Genomic DNA, 23,986 nt, shown 5'->3' with positions numbered 1-23,986 from the left:
GGCTAAAACTGAATATTTAATTTAATAATTGAGTCAGTAACTTTTCAAAACTCTTAACTTAATGTACTACTCAAATTAAAAAAAAACACTACATTTTATGTATTGCTATAGTATAATTAATTTATTAATAAATTTATTTCTATATAATCTTAACAGAAAACGAAATTGTTTTCTATTCTGATAATTTAACTGGATTATTGGCTTGAGTGGATTATTTGATTGTGTTTTTTAAGAATAATTCAAAAAATTAGCTGGAAGATTGTGTGGGAATATTAAACGAAAATGTTTAACTGTATGAAAAAGTTTATACTGGCCCGGATTCAAATCCAGGACCTCCGGGTGAAAGGCTGAGACTCTACCACTTTGCCACAGAGATCGGATATTTCCATCTAAATTACAATAATTTTACGGATTCGTTTGGCCATCTATAGTTGGTTTTAGTTTTTATTTTAACCTTAAATATTAACGATTTAAACGTAAAATACAAAGTGCAATTGGATGTGTAAAATATTTACCTAATAGTTTTTTACTTTCTGAAATACTTTCTCGCAACGCTGACAAACAACTTAGTAAAAAAAAAAAGAAATAAAGATAAACAGTATCCTTTTAGAACATTTACTTATAATAGTAACTTGAGGAATTTAGAATTAATTTAAGGAATTAACAAATATTTGTAGTCGAAGAATAATTAACTTTGAAATAAATAATTCAAGTAGAATTTCTTATAAGGTGACAAAAATATTTGGAATTCTTTTTTTGGTTCTGATATATGTAGTCTTACCTGTTATTTTGCAAGAAGAAATTTATTTATTTCATTTAAATAAACCATTTGCTTATAAATGAAGTATTTATTTGGTTTACGTTGTTTTCCTGTTTAGTTTTATTGTAAGATATTTCAAATCCATTTGAATAACGGGTTTTAAAATTTTAATGATTTCTATGATACATTGATAAGTTTTTGATCTTTTTTTCAGTTGTGGTTTTGTATGAATAAAAATTTTATTGATCAAATATAATATTTATTGTAAAAAAGAAAACCAGAAGGAATGATCAAATTAAAAATACTTGTCTTAAAAAATAAATCTCATTGTACACGAAAAAAATTTGTTTTTCAGATCTTTAATAAAGTATTTTTTTGTAATAATAATAATATCAAAATAACAATGAATTATATGTCAGTAGGCCTATAACGACATATTGAATGAACACAATAAAAATAATAATTAAATGACTACCGTAAAGCAGCACACATAAATATTATAACAGTCTAACAATATTTCAGGTAATGTAGCATTACGTATTTATTTTTCCCGTTAATGTCTTTTTTAAAATAAATCACTCCGATAAATATCTATATCAGCAAAATCATAAACTGGTGAAGGATTGAATGTATCGATATCTGATGATGAGTGGGAATTTGAAGTAATATCGACTGCAATCGACATATTTTCCTGTTAACAAAAAAAAAATTATTATTATTATTATTTTTCATTTTATATCTTTAATCTTAAAATAATATTTTTCCCACAGACTAGTGTTTTCGGGTTTTTTGTTAGTTAACGTGACGGAAACTTTAGATAACTGAGGTAAACTTGTGACCTCAAATAATTGGATTTAATATATTCATAACAGTTGTTAGTTAGTATAATGCATTTAATAACAGATTATGTAGGTTAAATATTAAATTTAATTATTGAATGTATATTTTAATTTAAATTATTCATCTTTCTGTACTTATAAAATTTGAAAAGATGTAAAAATTTATATAATGTAAAAATTAAAAATTTAAAGATATAAAAATTTAATTGCAGTTTCTCTTTGCTTAAAATTTTATATAGCATAACAATATTATATGCTACGTCATAAAAAAGATTTACCATATTATGTTAATTTGTACCACTGGGTCTTCCTTAAAAAATTAATTTTTTTAAAAATACAAGGAACATTTTCGTTAAAATTTTATCCCACAATTTTTTTTTAAATTAAATTACGCGATTAAGTTGAAAACTTTAGAGATTTCATTATCTCTTTCTTAATACTGTGTGGGTTGAGACACAAATAAGGAAATATGGATAAGCAAAATAAATTTAATTATCTCTTAACATTCAATAACCTTTCGAAAGAACTTGAGCAGAAATAATCATTCCTGCTAAAGGCTTCTTACACATGCAAGACACATTGCATGTGCATCAGTGGTTATACATTTAAAGTAGGTAAATAATCGGTCCAAATATTTTACATTAAATTGTAGAAAAGTTTTAAATATCATAAACAAACTTTTGTAAATGTTCTTCTACTTTTGTTAAATACTCTTTTGTTTTTGTAATATTCTTTAGTCTTTTGTAGATGGAGATGAATTAAGGAATTTTTTTTTTTTTTGAAAAGTTGTTTATCCATACTCTACTTCATATTTATCTTCTGACGATTATGATAGATTTTATTTAAATTTATTAAGAATTGTTCAGGTTGTTGTTGTTATACAAACCTGATGTTTGTATAAGCAGGTAGAAATACATTTTTTCATTAATTTAGTCTAAGCTTGATTAAAATTTAAGATATAGTCTTGCCTCAGTCCATTTAATTATTTTAATAATAAAAAAAACACCAAGATATAAAATTTATTTAATTAAATTTCAAGTAATTTTGCTAGTGGTTGATTTAATTTTTAACATTCATTCTTTTGTTTCACAAGGATTAGTGATAGTTTATAAATAATTATTAAAATAACAACTGTGAACAAACCATTGTAATTATTTTTGCAAAAAATGTATTATGTTTAAAAATTATAAATTATGATAATTATTAATACTACCTCTATACACATAAACTAGCCATTAAAATAATATAGTTTTTTATAATCAAAATGATAAAATGCAAGCGTAAGATTTCTCTGTATTAATATTTATTTCAACAACTTAAAGATGTTGACGTTGGTCGGCTGGTATGAGCTCTGACTACATTAACGTGTTGTAAAATTTTTGTTTCTTTTGTTAAATTAAAATAATCATAAATATAATATAGAGGCTACATAAATTTTGCAGTTGTTATCCAAATCTGAAATGCTATTCATTCAGTCATATTTTTTTTTGTATCTCAAATTAAATTTACTATCGGTTTCGTACATTAGAAACCATAACTAAGTTTTATGACAGTAATCAAGTTATAAAGTAGTTTCCCTTGAAACACCATAATTATATTCAAGATATTAACAGTAAGTTAAAGGAAAAATAAGCATTGAAAAGTCCAGCCTGTACTAAACTAGAAATCATAGTAATGACTTGTACTGTGAATAAATCTGCAACAAAAAAGCATAATAGAATATAGAAACATAAATGATCATAAACATAGTATAAACACGTTGATAACGCACAACTTAAGAAGAGAGGCCTCATCGGAATATTACTATTAGGTTCCAAGATCCAATACACGAACCCGCTTTAACCAGCTAACATCTTCTCATTGTCAAAGAGGTTAACAGCTGTATAGTTTAACTGGTTGTTAAGTCTCATTTTGTATTTAGTTGCAGATCGATCGACTTTTTCTCGAACACACGCTAACCCTCGTGAATTTCGTTGTTCCGTACGAACCATGGCGCCTAATGCATCTCGCAGATTTACTCTGGAATCGTTGAATACTCTCTATATTGATGGTGCTCGCCGTATCCCAGCGTTGAATTCCTTATGTCAAAACCGGTTTTTGAATAGCTTTGAACAGAAATAGCTTGTTAGATAGAGATAGTAGCGATTTCCTGCCTAATAACCAGTAAAATTCCTTATATTTGATGTCTAGTTGTTTCCTTTTTTCCTTGTGAACCTTACATGTTAAACGACGATCCTGATGAGTACCTAAATACTGTAGACTTTTAGCTCGCTGTAACCTCGAAATCACCTCTTCTCATTGTAATGTTATATTGCGTCGGTTTCCCTTGATTAATCTTTATTTTTCATTCTCCAACCACTCAACTATAAAGTCTAATCCAGATTGCCACTTAGTCGAGGCTTGAGTCATGTATACATTCAGTCATAGATACAAAGAAATTCAATGAAACCGTATAGATGAATACTGCTGCTTTCCAATTATCTGTTGAAAGTCTTCATATAAAATTATGAGATTACTTCTTTCTTTACAAAGTAACAATTTATAGATAACTTTTAGGTCAAAAGACCCGTTGAAATAATCCTACACATTATTCTTACAGAATAATCGATAGTATTATTCAGGAATTGCATCTTGTTGAAAGTAGAAATTCAGAATTTCTTTACATGGATTTGTAAGTACAATATATTGAGTCAACTATCTTTAAATTATCAAAAGAAAATTTGGCTAATTAAAATTTCTGCCTAAACACGTAATATTCCCACTATTCTGGAACTTTAATGAATTGAATTTATGTGTATGTAATTTAGATGTGGGATTATATGACAATATATATGGATGAGGGAAAAAACTTGCACGGTTATATTTACATTTTTTTCAAAAATATTTTATCTGCCCAGTTATGCCGTATATTTTTTGTTCTAAATAACTAACATTAGATTCACGATATATTTTTATTTTCTTGATCTGGTTAACGATCAGAAGCTTATTCTTAGAGAAAAAACAGTAATTCCAAAAAAAAATATTAAACCAGAATTCCATAATTTGGCTAATTTGGCGTCTTTTAGCGCTGCAATGAAAACAATCGATTTCGAAATCTCAGCCAGAAATTTTCCTTAATGGTAAATTTTTTTTCAATTATTTATTCGTCTATGTTGATAGTATAATGAAAACAGTTTAAATGACACGTCTAATTGAAAAATAAATTTAAAAAATAGCTAGGTAAACAAGCCGTACGTTAACCAGCCGGATTACCCATTGAATCTTGTACAGCCAACAAATATTGAAAAAGTTTTCGATTGTAAAGTTTATTTAATAAATATCAATATGTTTCGATTAATGTGTTTTAATAATTACAATATTTCAAGTGTTATTTAAAATAATATGTTAATTGTACTTACTTTTTTCCTGAAGGCTTTTAAAAGAATCATCATTCGTATTCTGTTTTTGTTCTCTTTATTTTCCTATAAGAAAATACTAATAGATAATATACAGTAAATGAATTTAATAAAGTAATTTTATTTACAATAGCTAAAAACCACTTTTTTATATCACATTATGACAATCTAAATAATATTACTATATTATATATTACTATATTATAAATAATAAATCTACTATTACAAACAATGTTAACTTCGCTTTAATGTTTTATATAAAAGCGTTTCATAAATCTATTAATGACTGAATATAATTATATTACAAATGTAGGAGCCTAAAAACATGAATACTACTGCAGTTGCCATTTGCTGTCCCTATGATAGTAGCATTATGTCTGTACCTATGAGTGAAGTTTTTTCCTCTATCCCCCGAATCGCACTCCACAGTGAAGCATAACACAATTCTGGGGAATGTCCTTTTATAAGCCGGCTGGATCTTATCTGCTAATGCCTGTCCCTAACTTCCAGAGTTGCCAGGCCCGACTATGTCGTTTCTGTTCCCCCACCCTAGGAGCCGGGACTCGGTCTTTATGCCTTTTTGCCTCAAACGAGAACACCCAATGGAGCATTTTCGCCGGGACTGCGGTCTTTTCTACAAGAGGACGAGAGAGTCCCCGTGCCTCATCACTGCTACCCACCCGTGCATGCACAAACGTATAGCAGCTCAGCAGGGAGCTGTACCTCATCACCTCGTTGCCTAACAGCTGTTTTCTTCTTTTGAATGAGTGAAGTTTAAATACTTATTTCATAACGACATAAAATCGAGTCATTTCATTATACTTCTCCACAAGTTTTCTCTTAATTTATATAATTTAATTTTTTGCTAAAATTTTAATTAAAAGAAAAACGGAAGAAAAAAACATCCGTTATTACCTACTCGAATTTACACCCGTTTGAAGCACACAAAAAACTCGCAATTATTCTCTATTAACTGATTGTTAACAAATATTTTTGAATGTCTTAAGAAAGGTTGATATTTCTAAAGATTTACCAGTTGTCAGTAATTTTCAAGTTATATACAACTGATATGTTTCTAATCAAGAAGTTCAGTAAAAGATATTTATATATTGTGTACAGAAAGTCCCTTTAACCCTGTTTATTTTTAAAATAGCTTAATTTTTGGATTTCTGTTTCAAATAAGATTTTTTCTTTAAATAGGTTTTAAAAAGCATAATTCCACATTTACCGACTTTACATTTAAATGAGTATATGGACTCAATTCAAAATCAAGAAAGTTGGATGTCGGGTAAAAAAAAGGATTATTTTAGTATTACAAAAATTAAAATTTTAGATTCTCAACCGTTAAAAATATAAGGAGATTTTAAAGAGCCTTTTTGTACAATAGTAATAATAATAATAATAATATTATTATAATATTATTATTATTATATTAATTATAATAATATTATTATTATTATTACGTTGTGGATGAATGAATATTGTAGATAAATATGTAGTATTGTAGATTAAATATTCTGCACCAGGACCTAACATTCATTTAAAAAAAAAATTATTAGGCAGACCTTTATCTTATGAACAATACACCCAGAAAAGACTTTATCCTCTCCTTTCTGGTTCGCCCTGTTTATAAGCCCTATTGTAACGATTACATTTAATTATTAAATACATTTTCTTATGCAGCTTATAAAAACGAATGTGAGCGTGAGAAAATTATTAGGCTGTAAATAGTGCATATTTATTTCATGTTTCAAGTAAAGTTGAAAAGTAGTAAAACAAAGCTCCTTTTTTTAGAAAAAAGATAAAAATTAATTTTATGAAATCTTAATAATGAAATTGTATTCAAACTATAGTTAAAATGAAATCTGATTGGTAAGTAAAATAGTATCATCATAATTTTCCCTCTTTTCTATGAATTCAGTAGTTATTAAGCTTCTAATTTATCGGCCAAGATAAATCACGACTAGTATAAAACTTAACTCTAACTTTTTGTCTGACGGAATTACGTAAACAAAGAGGTGGATTATTTTACCTACAGTATAAAATTCATTCGCAAATATTTGTAAATATTACAAGGCTAGTTACTCTATTATAATTTCCTTACCCAATTTTCATCCTCTCCAGTCAATTTGTCTCTTACTTTCTATTTTGTCTCATCTATCAAAGATTCTTCATGATCTCAACGACCTATTCCTACATTAAACCTCTGTTTTTAAGGAGTTTGCCTCAGTTTAACTTTATACTAGCTTATCTCCTGTTACTCTTCCAGAAAATATTTGTGTTTTTCTTTCTTCATATTATTGTGAATCATTTAAAAATTTAAGAACTATCAATCTCTGTTTTTTTTTTTGTTTTTTTTTTTTTTTTAATATGTTACAGGAATAATTCGATGGATATAATCTCGTTACAGGTTTAAATCTCATCAGGAAACTGAAAATCAAGTTTAATAAGCGGTGTAAAGATTTACCTATAGACTAATAATTATTAAATTTGGAATAGTTGAACGACGCAATTAATCATTATTGTTTTTAACTGTACTCTAATGCCTAGAACACTGTAGCTACTTGTTTCAATTAACGATTTGAGTTCACGGGAGTAACTGTTAATCATGGATTATTACACTGTTTGAGTAAATGCTAATTATGAATGAAGCTGAAACTGATGATGAACAATTGATGCACTGTAGCTGGGATTATAGTCGGTTGTTAGGCATTGTGATTTAACAAAAAAAGAAATTAATTATTTTTCATGAAAAATTATGCATTTTTTAAAAACATGTCATTGGTGATACAGACATATGCGCAGTGAAGATTATCCAACAAGAGAACACCAGCGCCACGAAAATGTTACATGGTTTATGTTTCATTACACATGATTTTTTTAAAGTGTTTCTGCCAATTGAAATAACGTTCATTAGCGTACTAAAAACAACAAAAACTTTTACTACGAAAAGCTTAAAAATTCTGAATATTTTTAGCTGTTTCTTGAATTGTGTTTTTTTAATACAGCTGTAACCCCAATGTTTTTTTTTTTTTTGTTTTTTATCCCTAAAACAAAAATATAATTTTAGCTAGATTGTTCGTATCAAGAAGTTCAAATCGTTGGAACGAATGAATCGTCCGAGCGCTGCGCACAGCCACCCGGCGCACCACTATTGGCCCGCTCTGCGCCAATAGCAGCTAAAATTAAAAAGTGAGCACATACAACAAACAAATAAACAAACCCACGCACCATTCTTTTTTGTGGGAAAAATATATATACATATTTATATAGCCTATGAAACTCCCGGTAACGTAAGGATTCCAACGCGGGGTCAAAAATCTAAATCGGTTCAGCAGTTGGGGTGCTACGGTGAAGAAACATACATATACCCTAAATACAATACACTTCTTTTTAGGCAGTTGTTAAAAAGAAATTAAATATATCACTGAATGGTGAAAAAAAAATGTATTAGAAGTATATCAGTATCTTGACCGTTTGCATATATCATTTCTTATGCTAGGAGTATTAGAAAAATTGCATGTTAAGTAGAAGTGGTATAAATGGATGGCACTTATCGAATACAGTAATCATAATTCAGCTATATTAATAATGAAATTGGGGTTATCACTGATAAATAGATAAATAAATAAAACATTATACTGTAAAGTTTTAATTGATTAGAAATCTAGTAGTTTATTAATATAACATTTTTTAATAATAATTGAAAACGCTCAACTCAACACATTCTATGTTGCATAACAGTCTTGCTGAAAAACTGATGGAATTATTCAAATAGTAATACAGCTCCTAATTTTGATGTTTATTACATTAAAAGCCGCATCTATATTAAAGATAATATTAAATTTTATCTCATATCGCATCTTTACTAAATATTTATTAAATCTAAATTATCACAGGATGCGCTCAAATATACAACATTAACTTCAAATGTACCCTCCTTCATTGGAAGTATTTAATGAGTTCTTGGCATAGTTTAAATACCTGTACTTGTTTTTTTTTAGTTTTTTTTAATATTGGATAACTGTATTAGATTACATATATAAAAAATACAAGTAATTATAAAAAATTTTGTTATGATCTAGAAGCGATTTTTTTTTATATTTTTATATCTATAAATTTAAGGCGAGTTATGTTTGGCTTAAATGTAAGCTTCCTTTTTACTTCCTTGTACGAAGTAAAGAAAGAAATTTTTCACCACCACAATGATCGCGAAAAAAGTTCTGTTTTCAGATTTCAACGGAAATATCCAATTTTACCATCCCTGAATCCATTTTGACTAGTTTTGGTGAGGCGTATGTACGTACGGTATGCATCTTGCATAACTCAAAAACGATTAGCTGTAGGATATTGAAATTTTGGATTTAGGACCGTTGTGCACCTCCCCTGTTGATTGCCATCGACTGAACCAAAAGTGTCCAAAATTGAAAAATAATTTGGATTTTGGACTTTTTCTTAACTGCAGTAAGCCCTCGTTGAGAGCTTTTCAACGATATATCATAAGTGGTACTTATTAGAGTTATAGCCAAATAAAATTTTAATTAATGAAATATTTGGTCTTACAAGGGGAAAGCGCATCTGTTCCATCAGACTTCATCTCCTTTTTTTAGTTTAAATATATTGATTTATTAATAATTATTAACCTCTGATTGTAAAAAATATTTTACGATAAATAATAAAATAATAACAATCAAAAATGAAAAAATATCAGAAGTTTTTAATGAAATAAAATTTTATGTACTTTTGATTTAAAGAAAAAATATGTATATGTAATTTAATAGGCGTACGAGGAAGTCATGTGGTGTACACATCAGATTTCTTTTATCGGGTATTCTCGTAGTCCATTTTTCCCTTGAGATTGATTGTGGGTGATTTTGTTTAATGTCTAATTAACGTTTCTACCCTTACCAGAGCTTAACTGTGTTTGTCGACATACACTGACGAAGTCGGAATAAGCAAAAATTTCAGTCTGGTCACCGACGACGTATTTGATAAGTATCAAATTATATATTAGATCGGAGATCATCGGCATTTGCCAGATATCGGTCTTCCACGGTAATGTATATACATCATAAGTAACGTCTAAAAAGCGAACAATGTGAAAAAGAATTTAACATAATGTATTTCTATTATTATTATTTTTTTTTTTTTTAATTTACGTATTGCTAGTTTTAAGAACTTTACTTACCTCATGTACTGCCATCCAGACCTTTTTTATCGAAGGTTTAGCTTCTTCAGGCAACACGTCTTCTGCAATAAAAGTTTCTGAAAATTTTCTCATCTTTTCAATTATATGAGTATTATTAAAATATCTTCTGGGTTTCCTTGTTGTCGTGGGCTAAATAAAGAAGACGCGAAATATATTATTTAAAAATAAAAAATACAAAATATAAAATCTTTAATAATATTTAATAGTATGTTAGTTTAATTAATTATATTAAATAATGCAGTGAACGTAATTAAACCAAATTAAATATTATGTAATTTTATTAATATAATAAATTATGAATACTTAGAAATATGTTGATACAGTTAATTAATTATTCGTACATTTAAACCAATTAAACTAAAACTTCCTTGCGGCATAATCAATTAACATATTGATATGCATTAGTTTATTATGGATTTCTGGACATGTTAGATACAAAGACTTGTTTCGTTAATGAAGTATTACCATCCATCTCAATGTTCCTGATTATCCTTCTCAAAGCAACAGTTGAGCACAATCTAAGATTACTGTGTATTTCTACTAGAGAATTTCAAACATTTCATTATATTGACAACGTCAGTCGGTCTCGAAACGATACGCTTGATAAAGGATATTTGAGTCGGAATGTTATATGTTCAACAAACATCACAGGCTTTGTTTAACATGTTATAAATGTAATTCACTAATGTATTACTATTAAACTCTCAAAGTATGTTAACAATTAATTGTTATGGTTAAATGATAGAAATAGTAACGGGTAAAATACATTTATTTCAAATCAAGAAAGTGAATAAAACTGAATGCTGACAAGATTAAAAATATATTTGTAATGTTCTAACGGTAAATTGCTATATAAAAAGTATAATTTTATTGATAATAAAAGATTTCGGTGTGCATTTTTTAAATTAAAAATGGAATGACTATAAACCAGAGGAATAATAAAAACAGGTCATAGGAATTCTTAACAGTTACCTTAAAAGGCCTTTTTTTTTTGTTTTTTTTAGTTACTAAAATCTGTTATGTTATGATTTGTACATTTTACTTCTACTATCACATATTGGGGCAACAGACCATTTTTGAAAATAATAGATTATTACATTATAATAAAAAAGGAAAATTCCCCAGAATTTGCGTGAAAGGATCTTAAGAAACCGTTTGGACATGACCGTAGCATAATAAAAATAAAGAAGCAGTTTCTTTATATAGATCTTTCTCTCTCCCTTTTTAGACATTTCTTATCATCCTTAACTCTAGCGACAGAAAGGTTACCCGATCAAGTAGGGAATAGGAATTCAATAAAATAATTCTCATAAAACACTTACTTTACTGTACGCTTTGAACTATGAAAGATTTGATTAATAAAATTAAAAAATATAAAACATAAAGTTGCTGCTACAAGTTACAGGAAAGTCTAAACGAATAAGATTAGAAGCAAAACTTAACGAATCTAGTGTTGTTGTTCCCCAAATGAGGGGATTACTAGTAGGCTATTCTACCCATGAAATGTCCCTACCCCGTAAAACAAAGTCAGCGACTAAGATAACGCCGGGACGGTCCAACGGCCCACCAAAATTTACAGAACAATACTTAAGTTAAAACAAAAAAAAGTTGGTGTTCTGTGTAAAATTAATTCAAATTAAGAACCAAAATAAAATCAAAATTTAAATAAAAATCTAGACTTAATTGCCGATCTCTGTAACGGAGCGGTAGCGTCTCGGCATTTATCCGGTGGTCCCCGGTTCAAATCCGAGTCAGAGACAGCAATTTTCATATGCTACTAATTTCCAACTTGATATTCTTACGTACATCCTTCTTTGTAAGCTTCTGTGGTGAATTAATTCGTCAGTCAAAAAAAAGAGGTTGAGGTAAAAAAAAAAGAATAAAATCCATAAAAACGTTAAACTTTATGTCAAAAATAAATACATAAATAGATATAACAAATATATAAAATATTAATAGACGAGTGAAGTTAATAAATGATTTAAAAGAATATAAAATTAAATAATAGGCTGGTGTTGATTGAAATGAATATATTATTATTTTTACACGATACGAAAATGCAGAGTATTCTGATGTTCTTTGTAAAATTGGTATTCATAAAAAAAGCTGGAACAGAATTCCGACTTTCCCGGCTATTATTAATACGATTTAAAAGAGGTAGAGCCAGAAAAGGAAATCAGAATATATAGTTTGTAGATTTGAGGAATAAATTTTACGAAAAACTTTTCTAAAAATATTAATTTATAGATTAAATTTAACAAATTTGCTTAAGCAAAATTTTCTCTAAATCTAACACACCTGTCTCAATAAAGATTAAAATATTTAATAAACCTTTTCTGCAGTTTAGGTCTAGGATCTATATTTTTAAAAAAATGTTAGGCCTTTTTTAACAGCAAAAAAACTTTTGAAAAATATTTAAACCGGAGTGAAAAGATGTAATCTCAATTTTAAAAGATGTGGAGTTTATTTTTTGAGAAATAATTTGATATTCCTCACTTCCTGAACAAAGTTTGAAAAAAAAATTAATATATGATCAATTCCCCATATACAGAAACATTTGAGGAAAATCGATTTGGTCAATTCTGAGTTATAAGAGCAAAAGGAGTGCTTAATTTGAAATGAAATGATTTTTAATTTTTTACTAATTTGACCCTTAATCTTACTTAGAAATTCTGAGGAACCATCCTTCCCTAGGATAGTAAAAACTACTCTTTCATACTTCAGATAGGTTGGGCAATTTTTTCATTAGATTCTACACAAGTGATATATTGTTAAGACATTTTACATCAAATCTACGACTACTCCTTTTTGTTACAAATTCTAGACGGGTTGTGTCACTTTTGAAAGATAAAAACAATGAATACGATTATATTATCCACAGTTTGTTATTTATTTATAATATCATTCCCTTCTGTGCCTGTGTGTGTGTGTGTGTGTGTGTGTGTGTGTGTGTGTTTGTGTGTGTGTTTTCCTCTTCATATTCCAATAAAAAATCATACTAAGAAAACAAAATTATAGTTATTTGATAGATTGATGTTTTTTTTAATTCTTTTAACTTAATATTTTTATTAGTAAAATCTGATTTTGTATTTTAGCCAAATAATTATTTAATACGGAATGGAATATAATTCTATAAATATAAATATATCTTTGTTACCTTTCTCAATTTAAATTGTCTTCCTGTATAAAATTTGGGTTTAGCTTCACTTGATAACATATTTTCAAATGAAATAATAATTAATAAAAATAATATTGACTGGTTAAGTGACATTACACATCACACAGCAAACTATCTATTACCTGCAACAATAGTAATAAAAACCAGTAGTTAAATGTTATAATAGTTTATTTTATTACTTCATAACAATTAATTGCTTTAGAAAAACTGTTCTGAAAATAATAATTTATAGGTTAAACTTAACAAATTTGCTTAAGTAAAATTTTCTCTAAATTTAGCATACCTGTCTTCAATAAAGATTAAAATATTTAAAAAACCTTTTCTGCAGTTTAGGTCTAAGATATAGATTTTTTTTAAATTGTAGGCCTTTTTTAACAGCAAAAATTTTCTATTAAAAAAGCAAAAAAGAAACCGGTATATTTTAAATTATTGGTTTACAAGCTAAATATTTTTAATTGTATTGTCCATGGCTTCTTGTATTTAAAAATTGTAGAATAATTTTTTGATTTCTTTTAGAAAGAGTTTTATTGCAATTAGATTTTTTGAAAATATTTGTCTTTGACCATGTGTCTGATAATATATTTTATTTAAAATACGTTCTTTTTTGTCTTTTTGTATGTTCGAAGAGTTCCAGTTGCTAAAGTGTACAGAGTTTTAATTCTTTATTATTAAGTTTAAAATTATCATGCTGGAAAATCTTACACATAAATAATAATAAGTATCTAAGAAAGCTTAATTTGAGCTAAAAGAAAAGCTTACTTAAAATCGGATAAAGTTTTTAAATTTTCACCTTAAATTATATTATACCGTAGATAATTTAAAACATATCTTATTAACGAAATATTTAACTTAAATAATAATTTTCGTATTAAATTTAAAGTTATTGCAAAATTCTCAAACTCATATGTGTTTGGTAAATCTCGAAATAAACTAGTTTTAAAATAAATCGGATAAGTGCCACGTTTTAACAGAATCTGTTAAAAATTTGAACAAGTTGGGTATGTAATAAGAAGATGCTGTCCTCCAGTGGGAATCTAGCTTAACGGTTTTTTTCAGCTCTTTACTGCCACCTACCATAATATTCAGGAGGTAATAGAGGGTTTTTCTTTACTAAATTACAAAAACGAAACATAAAATTATGAGATAAAGCAAACCGCTACTCAGAATAGAAAATTTACATACATTTTTATTTATATTGTAATCTAAAACTTCCTGAAAACATTATGATTCCACAAAAAGTGACAGAATGCTTTATTTTGAAAATAGTTCTGAAAATTATTTTCAGTAATTCAACAAAAGATAAATATTATTTTTGATGTTAAGTTCTACTTTGCATACAGTTGTGTAGTAAACTACCCGCATAATAAAAACATTAAATTAACAGTTTAACAGCTATAATACATTTATTTTAACTGACCAATTCGATATTTAAAAGATATATTTTGCCGTTCTACGTGGCGGAGTGATAGCGTCTCGGCCTTTCATCCGGAGGTCCCGGGTTCGAATCCCGTTCAAACATGGAATTTGCCGCGCTACAAATTCAATTTCCATATTCCCACTTATAATAGGTGAGCTGAAAATTTTCCCCTCTCCAACTGCTGAGCCTAGAGTTCTAGTCCTTTCACTGTACTACTTGTTGTGTTAGCATTTTATACACAAATGTATCATGTAATCGGATGATGTCATCTAGTTAAATAGTACAACAAACCTCGCTCACCCGTTCCGTCTAAACTAGCCGAAAGTTCGGTTGACAAAGACAGGGCAAAACCTTCAGCTGACTTAGTGTATAAGCTTCTTTGGTGAATTAATAGAATAATTAAACATTAAAAAACAAAAAAGAATTCACAAATGTGTCATAGATTTAGATAATTTTAATTAAAGTAAAAAGGAAACTTATAACTACTTAAATAGACGTTTAAATAGTCAATGTTTATAATTTAGAGTTATGTTAATGTTTATAGTTCATGTTTATAATAGTCAGTGTTTTTTTTTTAGTTTGGTAAGAGATTTACTAACCACCCAAACGGTCATCAGAATATTCTATTTATCTGGGTTTTTAATGATTTCTTAATTTTTTTATTTCAGCATTGAAACACTGAAATAAAAATGTTATTTTGTTATGGAAAGTGGCAGAAAGCCAAAAAAAGAAAAAAAAAATCACGATAAAGAACATTATGTCTCGGGCTAATATGTACTTGAGATTGTGTTGTAATCCATTTGGGGAAAAAAAATATAAATATATATATATACACACACTAATACCACAACACAACAGAAAAAGGTAGGCTGTCATTAAATCCAGTTGATCAATAGATTTGTAAACTTAAACATAATTAAGACGAAGTACTGAAAAATGCGAACCAATCAATAAACAACAAATGTATCTAAGCGTTAGATATCTCGTTTAAAATTTCAGTATTAAATCTGGATGAATAAATTATTTTTTATGAAAAATAGAATGAAACAATTAATATAGCTTTTTTGAAGGTGGTTTAATCTACGGATTTTAACATGCTCTCTCTCCAGATTGTGACTACAAAATTCCCAGTCTGAGACTAGGGTTTTTATCATAAAGCCAACCATTACATACATCATAAGTTTAAAAAAATCAAAATGATAAAGGTAATGTAAGTTACATTTAGTTGGCAGCCAATTTGTTTAGGAATAGAAACAATATTAAAGGGCTAATCTGAGGTGAGGAAAGTCAAAAATTTTATTTTTACGAAACAAAAATCTTATTAAATATATTAAGGTAAAAGATAAGCGCAAACACCAAGTAATAAAACAGATCAAATCAAACGACCTAACCAGGTACCTAAAAAAGTGCCACCTCCTACCTGTCTGTCAGTAATTACATTGAATTCAATAAATAATTCTTTATTTTTAGATGTTATGAATAATTGAAGTCAATTATTCATCTGCCTATTATTGTTATAGTTTATTTGCTTTAAATATAGTCTGAACCATTTATTGCAAGCCATTTATTTTATGCATAACTCTGGTCGACCCGTTGGTTAAGCGGTTAACATTGTGTATTCTCGATTAGCTGGTCCCAGGTTTTATTCCCGGTTAGATACCGATACTTTTTTCTTATATCATCTGGTTTTGTTTGTTAAAGTAAAAATATTGACGAGTAGTAATAATAAAAATAAATTAATTTACTTTTTTCATGTTATTTAGGAGTTTATTTCCTACCAAAACACACGTACATATTATTGATTGATGCAAAAACTGGATAAAGCTGTGTTATGTTAGTTATTATACATTAATAAAATTTTATAATATACTGACCAATAAAATCAGTGTTGGTCAGGAGTGTGGTTCAAGCTTAAACAAATCTATAATTTTTTCGATTTTCAAGTAAGTTATTTGATCTAATTAATGACTTTCTTTTTAATTTAATACAACAAATGATTTGATAATTGAGTATAAAAAGTTTCCAAAAAGTAGGAATGGCATTTGCAATTATACGGTTTTTAGAAATTTTAAAAACATATATGTTTACAGACTATATTTAAAAATGTACTTTTAAAATTAATTATAAAACTAATTATAAACTGATAAATAAACATAAATACATATATATATATATATATACAATAGTATATATGTATTTACAGTATATAATGTATATATATATTTATATGTATATAATTTTTAAAAAAGTTAAGTTTATTTTTACTTGGCAATACGTGTAAGACCCTCTTACATTTTCTCTCTCTCTCTCTTCTCTTTTTCTTTCAATGTATTTATATATATATATATATATATATATATATATATATAACCCTCTATTTATCGCTTACATTCTCTCTCTCGCACTCTCTCCTTCTCACCATTTCCATCATCTTTTCCTCTTCTTCTTCTTCTATGTTCGAGTGTGTGTGTGTGTGAGTGTGTGTGTGTGTGTATGTGTGTGTGTGTGCATGCGTGTGTGTTTAGTAGTTAAACTATATTTATTTCTTAGTGCCCAAGTCACGTTTAACAAAAAGTAGTATTATCTAACACAAGAACGACTAATATCAAGTTCCCCCGACCAATCCCCATCAATTCTATAGGTCCGGATTTAGTGAAGTATCTTTGAAAAAGTTTTTAAGTTTACAAGGCACATCATGAATGAATAACTGTAACAACTTTTTAAACTTCTAACATCAGGTGTAGCCGTTTGCACCTCTTTTCTAGAAACCCCTAAATTCTAAACTCTGTTAGTTGATGTCTTGTTGTTTTCAGTTTACATATTTCTTTATATACAATGGGTACTTAGGGAAATATCTAAAAAGCTAGGACAAACTGATAACGTAAATAAAACAGCTAGTAACGGAATGAAAATTAACTAACTTTTATGGCTTGACAAAATAATATTCCAGGCAAATGTAGCATAGCTATATTAAAGGGAAAAGTATGATGATTATGTCAAAAACGGGGTATCGGGTTTTTTGCTAATCTTTACATCCAACTAGTTCATATAGACTGAAAAAATATACGTATATATATATGTGCACACGTATGCACGAGGTGTGTCGTACTGCTTTTGGCCTTATATCTCAAGATTAAGCAATCTATTTTTTTTAAAGTTAGATTAAATATTTCTGTATATACGAATATATTATTATTATGCTTTTACGGCCAACATGGGACCACTTAAGTCAATTTTAGTTGGATCTTTTCTGAGAAAAGCGTGTTATTTTACTCTTTCGAGCTGCCCAGTATTTCTTCATCCGTTCAGATCTTGCTTTCTTTTCTTCATCCGTAAACACCCTCTCGTTGTATTTTGTCGTTTGTCTGTCTTTTGTTTAAATGTAATGCTTTTATCTTTTAGCTTTGTAATTTTTCCAGTTTTATTCTGTAGGTCAGTCAGGGAAATTCCCAATTCTTTTATATCTTCTCTAATTTCTTTGATCCATCCTACTTCTAGCTTTTGGAACCAGAGCTTTTCAATGATATTTCTTGACAGTCTTGTTTGCGGTGTCCTTATGAGATGACCGAAGAAAGAGATTCTTTTTTTCCGCATAGTATCAGTAACAGGCTCTATTTCTCGATACACCACCTCATTTGGCACAATCCACCATTGGCCTTCTTTTTGGTGTTTTTTATTGATACACGTTCTGACAATTCTCCTCTCTATTTTCAGAATTTTTTCAATTCGGTTTTTCTGAGTGATTTTGAAAAGGGTCTCGCTTCCGTAGGTGACTTCTGGCTGTACTACAGTTTTATAATGTTTAAGTTTTGTTTTAGCAGAAAGGCATTTTTTGTTATATGTTGACCAAGTTAATTTTTGGGATTTAATCATTTTATTTGTCCTGTTTTGCCCTGTCACTTTTTCATTTAAATTATAAGTTATTATTTCCCCTAGATATTTAAATTGTTTTACTATTTTAATTTTCTGATTGTTTACCGTAATGTGCTCTATTACCAGAGGATCTATGGCCATTAGTTCAGTTTTTTCGAAAGAGATATGAAGCCCTATCTTTTGTGCTAGGTTTTGAAGGCTCATGATTTGTGTTTTGACTTCTTGAATATTATTTGCTAAAAGAGCGAGGTCATCTGCAAATCCTAGGCAATTTAGTGTGATGGAGTTTTTCTTAGTACCCATTTTTATATTTTTGGGATATATTTCATACCATTTTCTCATGACAAATTCGAGGGCGCAGTTAAAAAGGAGTGGTGAGAGGCCGTCTCCTTGCCTCAATCCAGTTTTTATGTAGAAGGGTTGAGAGAGTTCACCTCTGAATTTCACTCTGGACTGGGTATTGGTTAAAGTTAATTTTATCATGTTTACGAGTTTAGGGTGAAGGCCCAGGTTTCTCAGAATATTCAGCATGGATGGTTGGTGTATACAATCATAGGCCCTTTTAAAGTCGACGAAGGTGATTATTAGTTGTTTTTTCCGTCTTTTATATAAGTCCATCATAAGTTTTAGGGATATTATTTGCTCCGGGCAACCTCTCCATGGCCTAAATCCCCCTTGGTATTCCCCAAGTTCCAGTTCAAGTTGGTCTTTGCGTATATACGAATAATTATATTAATTTTCTTTCTAAAAATTCGTTCGGTGGGTATGTAGCGAAAAAAACAATTTCGATTTTCTTTGGAGGCATTTAAGGGAAAACTTTATTACAGCAAATTTGTTACGTACAATAAAAAAATAATTTTTTTTTTTTTTTTTATAAATACCAACGCTCTTAAAACTGAAATATGTTTTGTTCCTCCGGTTAAAATATTTTCTAAGATTTTTGTAAAACTTTGTACTTTATATATATAGAGCTATCAAGAAATTTCAACATTTAAAACAAAAAATTATAGACCCCGGACATAAAATGCAGAAAAATGTTTTTGAAATATTTTTTTTCTTATTTTAGCCTTTATTTAAGGGGTTGATAGATTTAAAGAAAACTTTACTTAACCAAATTTGTTAAGCTAAAGATATTGTTGAATATTTTTAGAAAACTTTTTTTATTATTTTATTTCTCTCCTCTAAAGAATACGTATACTGTTTTTGGTTTTTTTATATTATATTTTTTGTTATATATTATATTTTTTTGTTTTTTTTTTTATATTTTTTTGCTCTAGCTCATTTAATTTTTATTAATTATAGCCGGGAATGTCTTGCAATGATTAGCCAGCTTTTTTTTTTTAATTTAATTAAAAATTTCAGTGTATTTTAAGATAACATAATTTATTTCTCAAACGGTAAGTTTTATTACTTATCTTAGCCTCGTCAAGTTAATGACCAGATTCTAGTAATGTTTAGAGCCGTTTAATAATAAATTATGAAACTGACATTTGCATATCCATAATTTATTTCATCTTCTTCCGATTATTTTATACTGATATAAAACTTAAGTGAAATAAAGTTGAATATTAATACTTTATTTCTTTACGTATTTTTATTACTAATAGTTATATAGATTTAAGTAAGAAATAATCAATAGTACAATCTCAATAAATTTTAACAAACTAGCAACTTGAAATATTTTTAAAATCTGCCTGTATAATTTTTTAAATAATTATACACAATACGGTGATTTTTAAATGTCAGTGAACTTACTGATATAATTGAAGATTATTGAGATAATAAAACCGAGTTATACAAATAAATAACCGCAAGGTTGCGCGCTCCTGCACGCGCATACATACATACATACATACATACATATATATGAAAACTTGAAAAGGCTTTAAGTTTCAAATATTTGGTTTGAAACGTAAGGTACAGGTTACATTGAGTCCATCCAACGGGTTGGTCTAGAGGTGAGCGCGTCTTTGCAAATCAGCTGATTTGGAAGAAGAGTTCCAGCATTCAAGTCCTAGTAACGACAGTTATTTTCATACTGATTTGAATGTTATTAGATCATGAGCACCGGTGTTCTTTCGTGGTTGGGTTTCAATTATCCACACATCTCAGAAATGGTCGGCCTGAGACTGTACAAGATTACACTTCATTTACACTCATACATATCATCCTCTGAAGCAATGTCTGACGGTAATTGCCGGACACAAAACAGGAAAAAAGGAAGGAGGTTACACTGAGTCGTATAATAATATGGTGTTATCATTACTATTTCTTTAAAGATATCAGTCCGACCTATTATGAAAAAAGGAAGTAAATAATTATCTTAAAAAATATACGGAACCGACATCATGTAATGTGATGCACGTATATAGAATTATAAGATTCCCACTTTTCCTATCGATGCTGTATATTATACATAATGCATATTGAGTCTGAACGGTTTAAAACGATATATCTCGATTTTTTATGATTTTTATTAACGGTGCTAGATAACTTGTGCAGAATCTCACCTTACCTTCCCTACAGACGACAATACAACATCATCTAACGTGACGCATAGAAAATCAAGATTCCCACTGACCCTATCTACCCTACAGACGGCAAAAAAAATTGTTTTTTTTTTAATTTTCAGACCGGTATTTTGTGTCTAAAAAATTGCTACCCCTGCGAAAAGCAGCTGCGTCGATTGCAATAATAATCATTTCAATCGGATTAATAGGCAAAAGGTTATGAGCGAACAAACATAAAAAATATAGGGGCGAATAAATAACCTCTTTTTATGAAGTCGGTTAAAAATCAACAATTTTTGATGGTAGAATTCCGTAAACTGATAATTACTATAACTCAGTAACTGAAGGAATGGTTTGACAAGTTTTAAGCAATAAGACGAAATATGATTTAAAAAAATATCGTATGAAAATTGTTTTTTTTTTCATATTCTTTTCTAAATCAACAGGGATACTTTCTTCCCATACTTTCTTGATCTTCTATTTTTAATTTTTTAATTTTTTTTTTTCCAAGTAGAAATTATCATTTTTCTTTTTCGAATACAGTATTTTTATTCAGTTAAATTTTTAAACTACTAGTTCATATAAATTTATATGATAAATAATTTATTCAATATAATGAATTTCCCTGTGGACAGCATCTTCCTACCAAGTTTGAAGAAAATTGGTATACGGAGTCCGGAGTTGTAAGCTTCAAACACCCAACATATATGCGTACATAGGTATGTACGTACACAAAAATTCATTTATTAAAAGATTTATTTGTGCTTAGGGATAAGGTTAATTTTTTTTCACTATTCTAATATAAAATTTTTTATTGGTTAAAAATCTTTTTCCCTAAAATGTCCCCTTAGGACACAATTCTAAAAAAAATTGATTTTATTATCATTTTTTTTGAAATCCGTAACTGTACTTTTTCTTTAGTAAATTACTGAAAATACTTAAATTGAATATATTTATACTAAATTATTAAATAATCGTAACTTATTTTAATTACTTTTATTTCGAACAAAATTATTAATTTATTTGGACTATATATATATATAAACATATATACACCTACATATTTATACTTAATAATTCTATGTTCATAATGATTTCATAATATTAAAAATTAAATTAGTCAAATTGAATGAAACAGTAAAAAAATAATTAACTGAGAAAAAAACGTTAAAGATAATTAAATTAAAAATTAATTTACTTACTTTGAATTTATAACAGAAAAGGATGTAATTAGTTGTTAATTTTTAAAAAATATATAATCATTTTCACTTTTTAATACTTAATGAAATTTTAGCTTAATACATTTCAATTAATTTTACAGTGATGATAATAGATTTTTAACTATTGATAAGTAAAACTCTATCACCTTGTCCCTCTTATCTAGTTTCATATCTTAGTACCATTGAAAATATACATAATATTTATACAAGCTAATATTTATACAAGTTAATCGTTGATAATAAGTAATTAGTAACGTCATTTAAATAATATTATTAGGCCTTCTATTTTTTTAACACAATTTTTTTTAATACTTTTATTTATAGTCGCATCAACAATTAAAGTCATTTGCGACTTATCAGTGTAATTTAACTGTACCACTAAATTTATATTCTTGAACAAACTTAGATCGACTACTTCTGAGACTTGTGGTTAATTGAAACCCAACCACCAAAAAACACCGGTACCTACAATCTAAGTAGGTATTCGGATTCGGATATTTAAGTATCTAAGTATTTAAGTATTTATTCGGATTCAAATCCGAATAAAAGTAATTACATTTATTAGGATTTGAACCTGTGAACTTTGACTTCGAAATCAGCTGATTTACGACAACGAGTTTACTATTAGATCAACCCGGTGGGTTAATACAAATTAAATTGGCTTGTGTAACATCAAAAAACTATTTAAATAGGCTACTGTAACTAGTTTTTATAATACCTTGTAAAAGTTACGATTCAGACGTGAACAGTAGTAATGAATATATTAGTCATATAATGTAGTGTTTAAACAATAAGAAAAAATTTTAATCAGTGCGTTTATATACTAATAAAAAAAAAAAGTTATTTTGAATATTACTTTCCCGGCTAATACAACTAACGTAACTAGGGATTTCAAAAACTTATAACACTAAAAAATGCAACATTTCCAAGCCTGCTATACTTACAAGTATTTTACGATACTTTTTTTGTGTAAACATACCAGTTAAACACCAGTACTGCCATTTTTTTTTTCTATTTCAATAAATATTTTGTTACCCTATTACTAATATTTGATACCATTTTCACTTTGCAACTTTATTTTTTGGAATATCCAAAAAAAAAGTTGAGACATCAATTTGTATCTCATAGCAGCCGTGGATAACGAGACACCAATTGATGTTTCAGAATGTTTAACATATTTTAATTGAATTATAATATCTTTTACTTACTAACAACTGATTGTATTTATTTTTAATTCCACAACTCCAGAAATGTTTGAATACTATTTTTTTTAATTGCTATACTTTTTTAACATAAATTACTAAAAGTCACACTCTCTTCTGTAATAAAATCATATTTTATTGATAATTATACTTTGAATTGAGATTTTTAAAGAAAAATTTGAATATAATCTTTTTAAGAGTACTTGATATTAAAATTTAACTAAACTTTGTCAGTAAACAACAAAAATGAATTTACATTTTGTTACAACGCTTTTTAATTATGTTTATTTTGCTTTTATTTGGCGATTTTCAAAAAAACATTCTTTAATTTCAAATTTAATGAAAAGTGTCTGTGCTGCATATAACACAAAAATATACAGAAT

At 27.9% G+C, this 23,986-nt stretch overlaps 1 protein-coding gene across 2 annotated transcripts; it reads right to left on the bottom strand.

Annotated features, from left to right (window-relative positions):
- Positions 1 to 1,103: 1,103 nt before the first annotated feature.
- Positions 1,104 to 22,560, bottom strand: LOC142324452 (uncharacterized). Of its 2 annotated transcripts, XM_075365282.1 has the most exons (5): positions 22,384 to 22,560; positions 13,361 to 13,503; positions 10,183 to 10,332; positions 4,998 to 5,060; positions 1,104 to 1,451 (listed from the first exon to the last, which is right to left on the bottom strand). In XM_075365282.1, exons 2-5 carry the CDS (start codon positions 13,472 to 13,474, stop codon positions 1,326 to 1,328), a joined length of 453 nt encoding a protein of 150 aa, XP_075221397.1. In that variant the 5' UTR covers positions 13,475 to 13,503; positions 22,384 to 22,560; the 3' UTR covers positions 1,104 to 1,325. The 2 variants fall into 2 exon arrangements, with proteins under 2 accessions (XP_075221397.1, XP_075221398.1); XM_075365283.1 differs by lacking the exon at positions 13,361 to 13,503.
- Between the last annotated feature and the right edge of the window lie 1,426 nt (positions 22,561 to 23,986).

The sequence above is a fragment of the Lycorma delicatula genome, chromosome 5 (genome assembly GCF_047948215.1).
Source record: "Lycorma delicatula isolate Av1 chromosome 5, ASM4794821v1, whole genome shotgun sequence".
Lineage (NCBI taxonomy): Eukaryota > Metazoa > Arthropoda > Insecta > Hemiptera > Fulgoridae > Lycorma > Lycorma delicatula.
The sequence above is the reverse complement of the archived record's forward strand: the minus strand, read 5'-3'. Positions and strand labels throughout refer to the sequence as shown.

Excerpts from the sequence above, each read along its gene's own strand:
- LOC142324452 (XM_075365282.1), bottom strand. The coding sequence starts at position 13,474 with ATGTCACTTAACCAGTCAATATTATTTTTATTAATTATTATTTCATTT. Across the intron at positions 10,333-13,360 it reads GACAATTTAAATTGAGAAAG|CCCACGACAACAAGGAAACC; the intron begins GTAACAAAGATA and ends TTCTTTATTTAG. Across the intron at positions 1,452-4,997 it reads TAAAAGCCTTCAGGAAAAAA|GAAAATATGTCGATTGCAGT; the intron begins GTAAGTACAATT and ends TTTTGTTAACAG.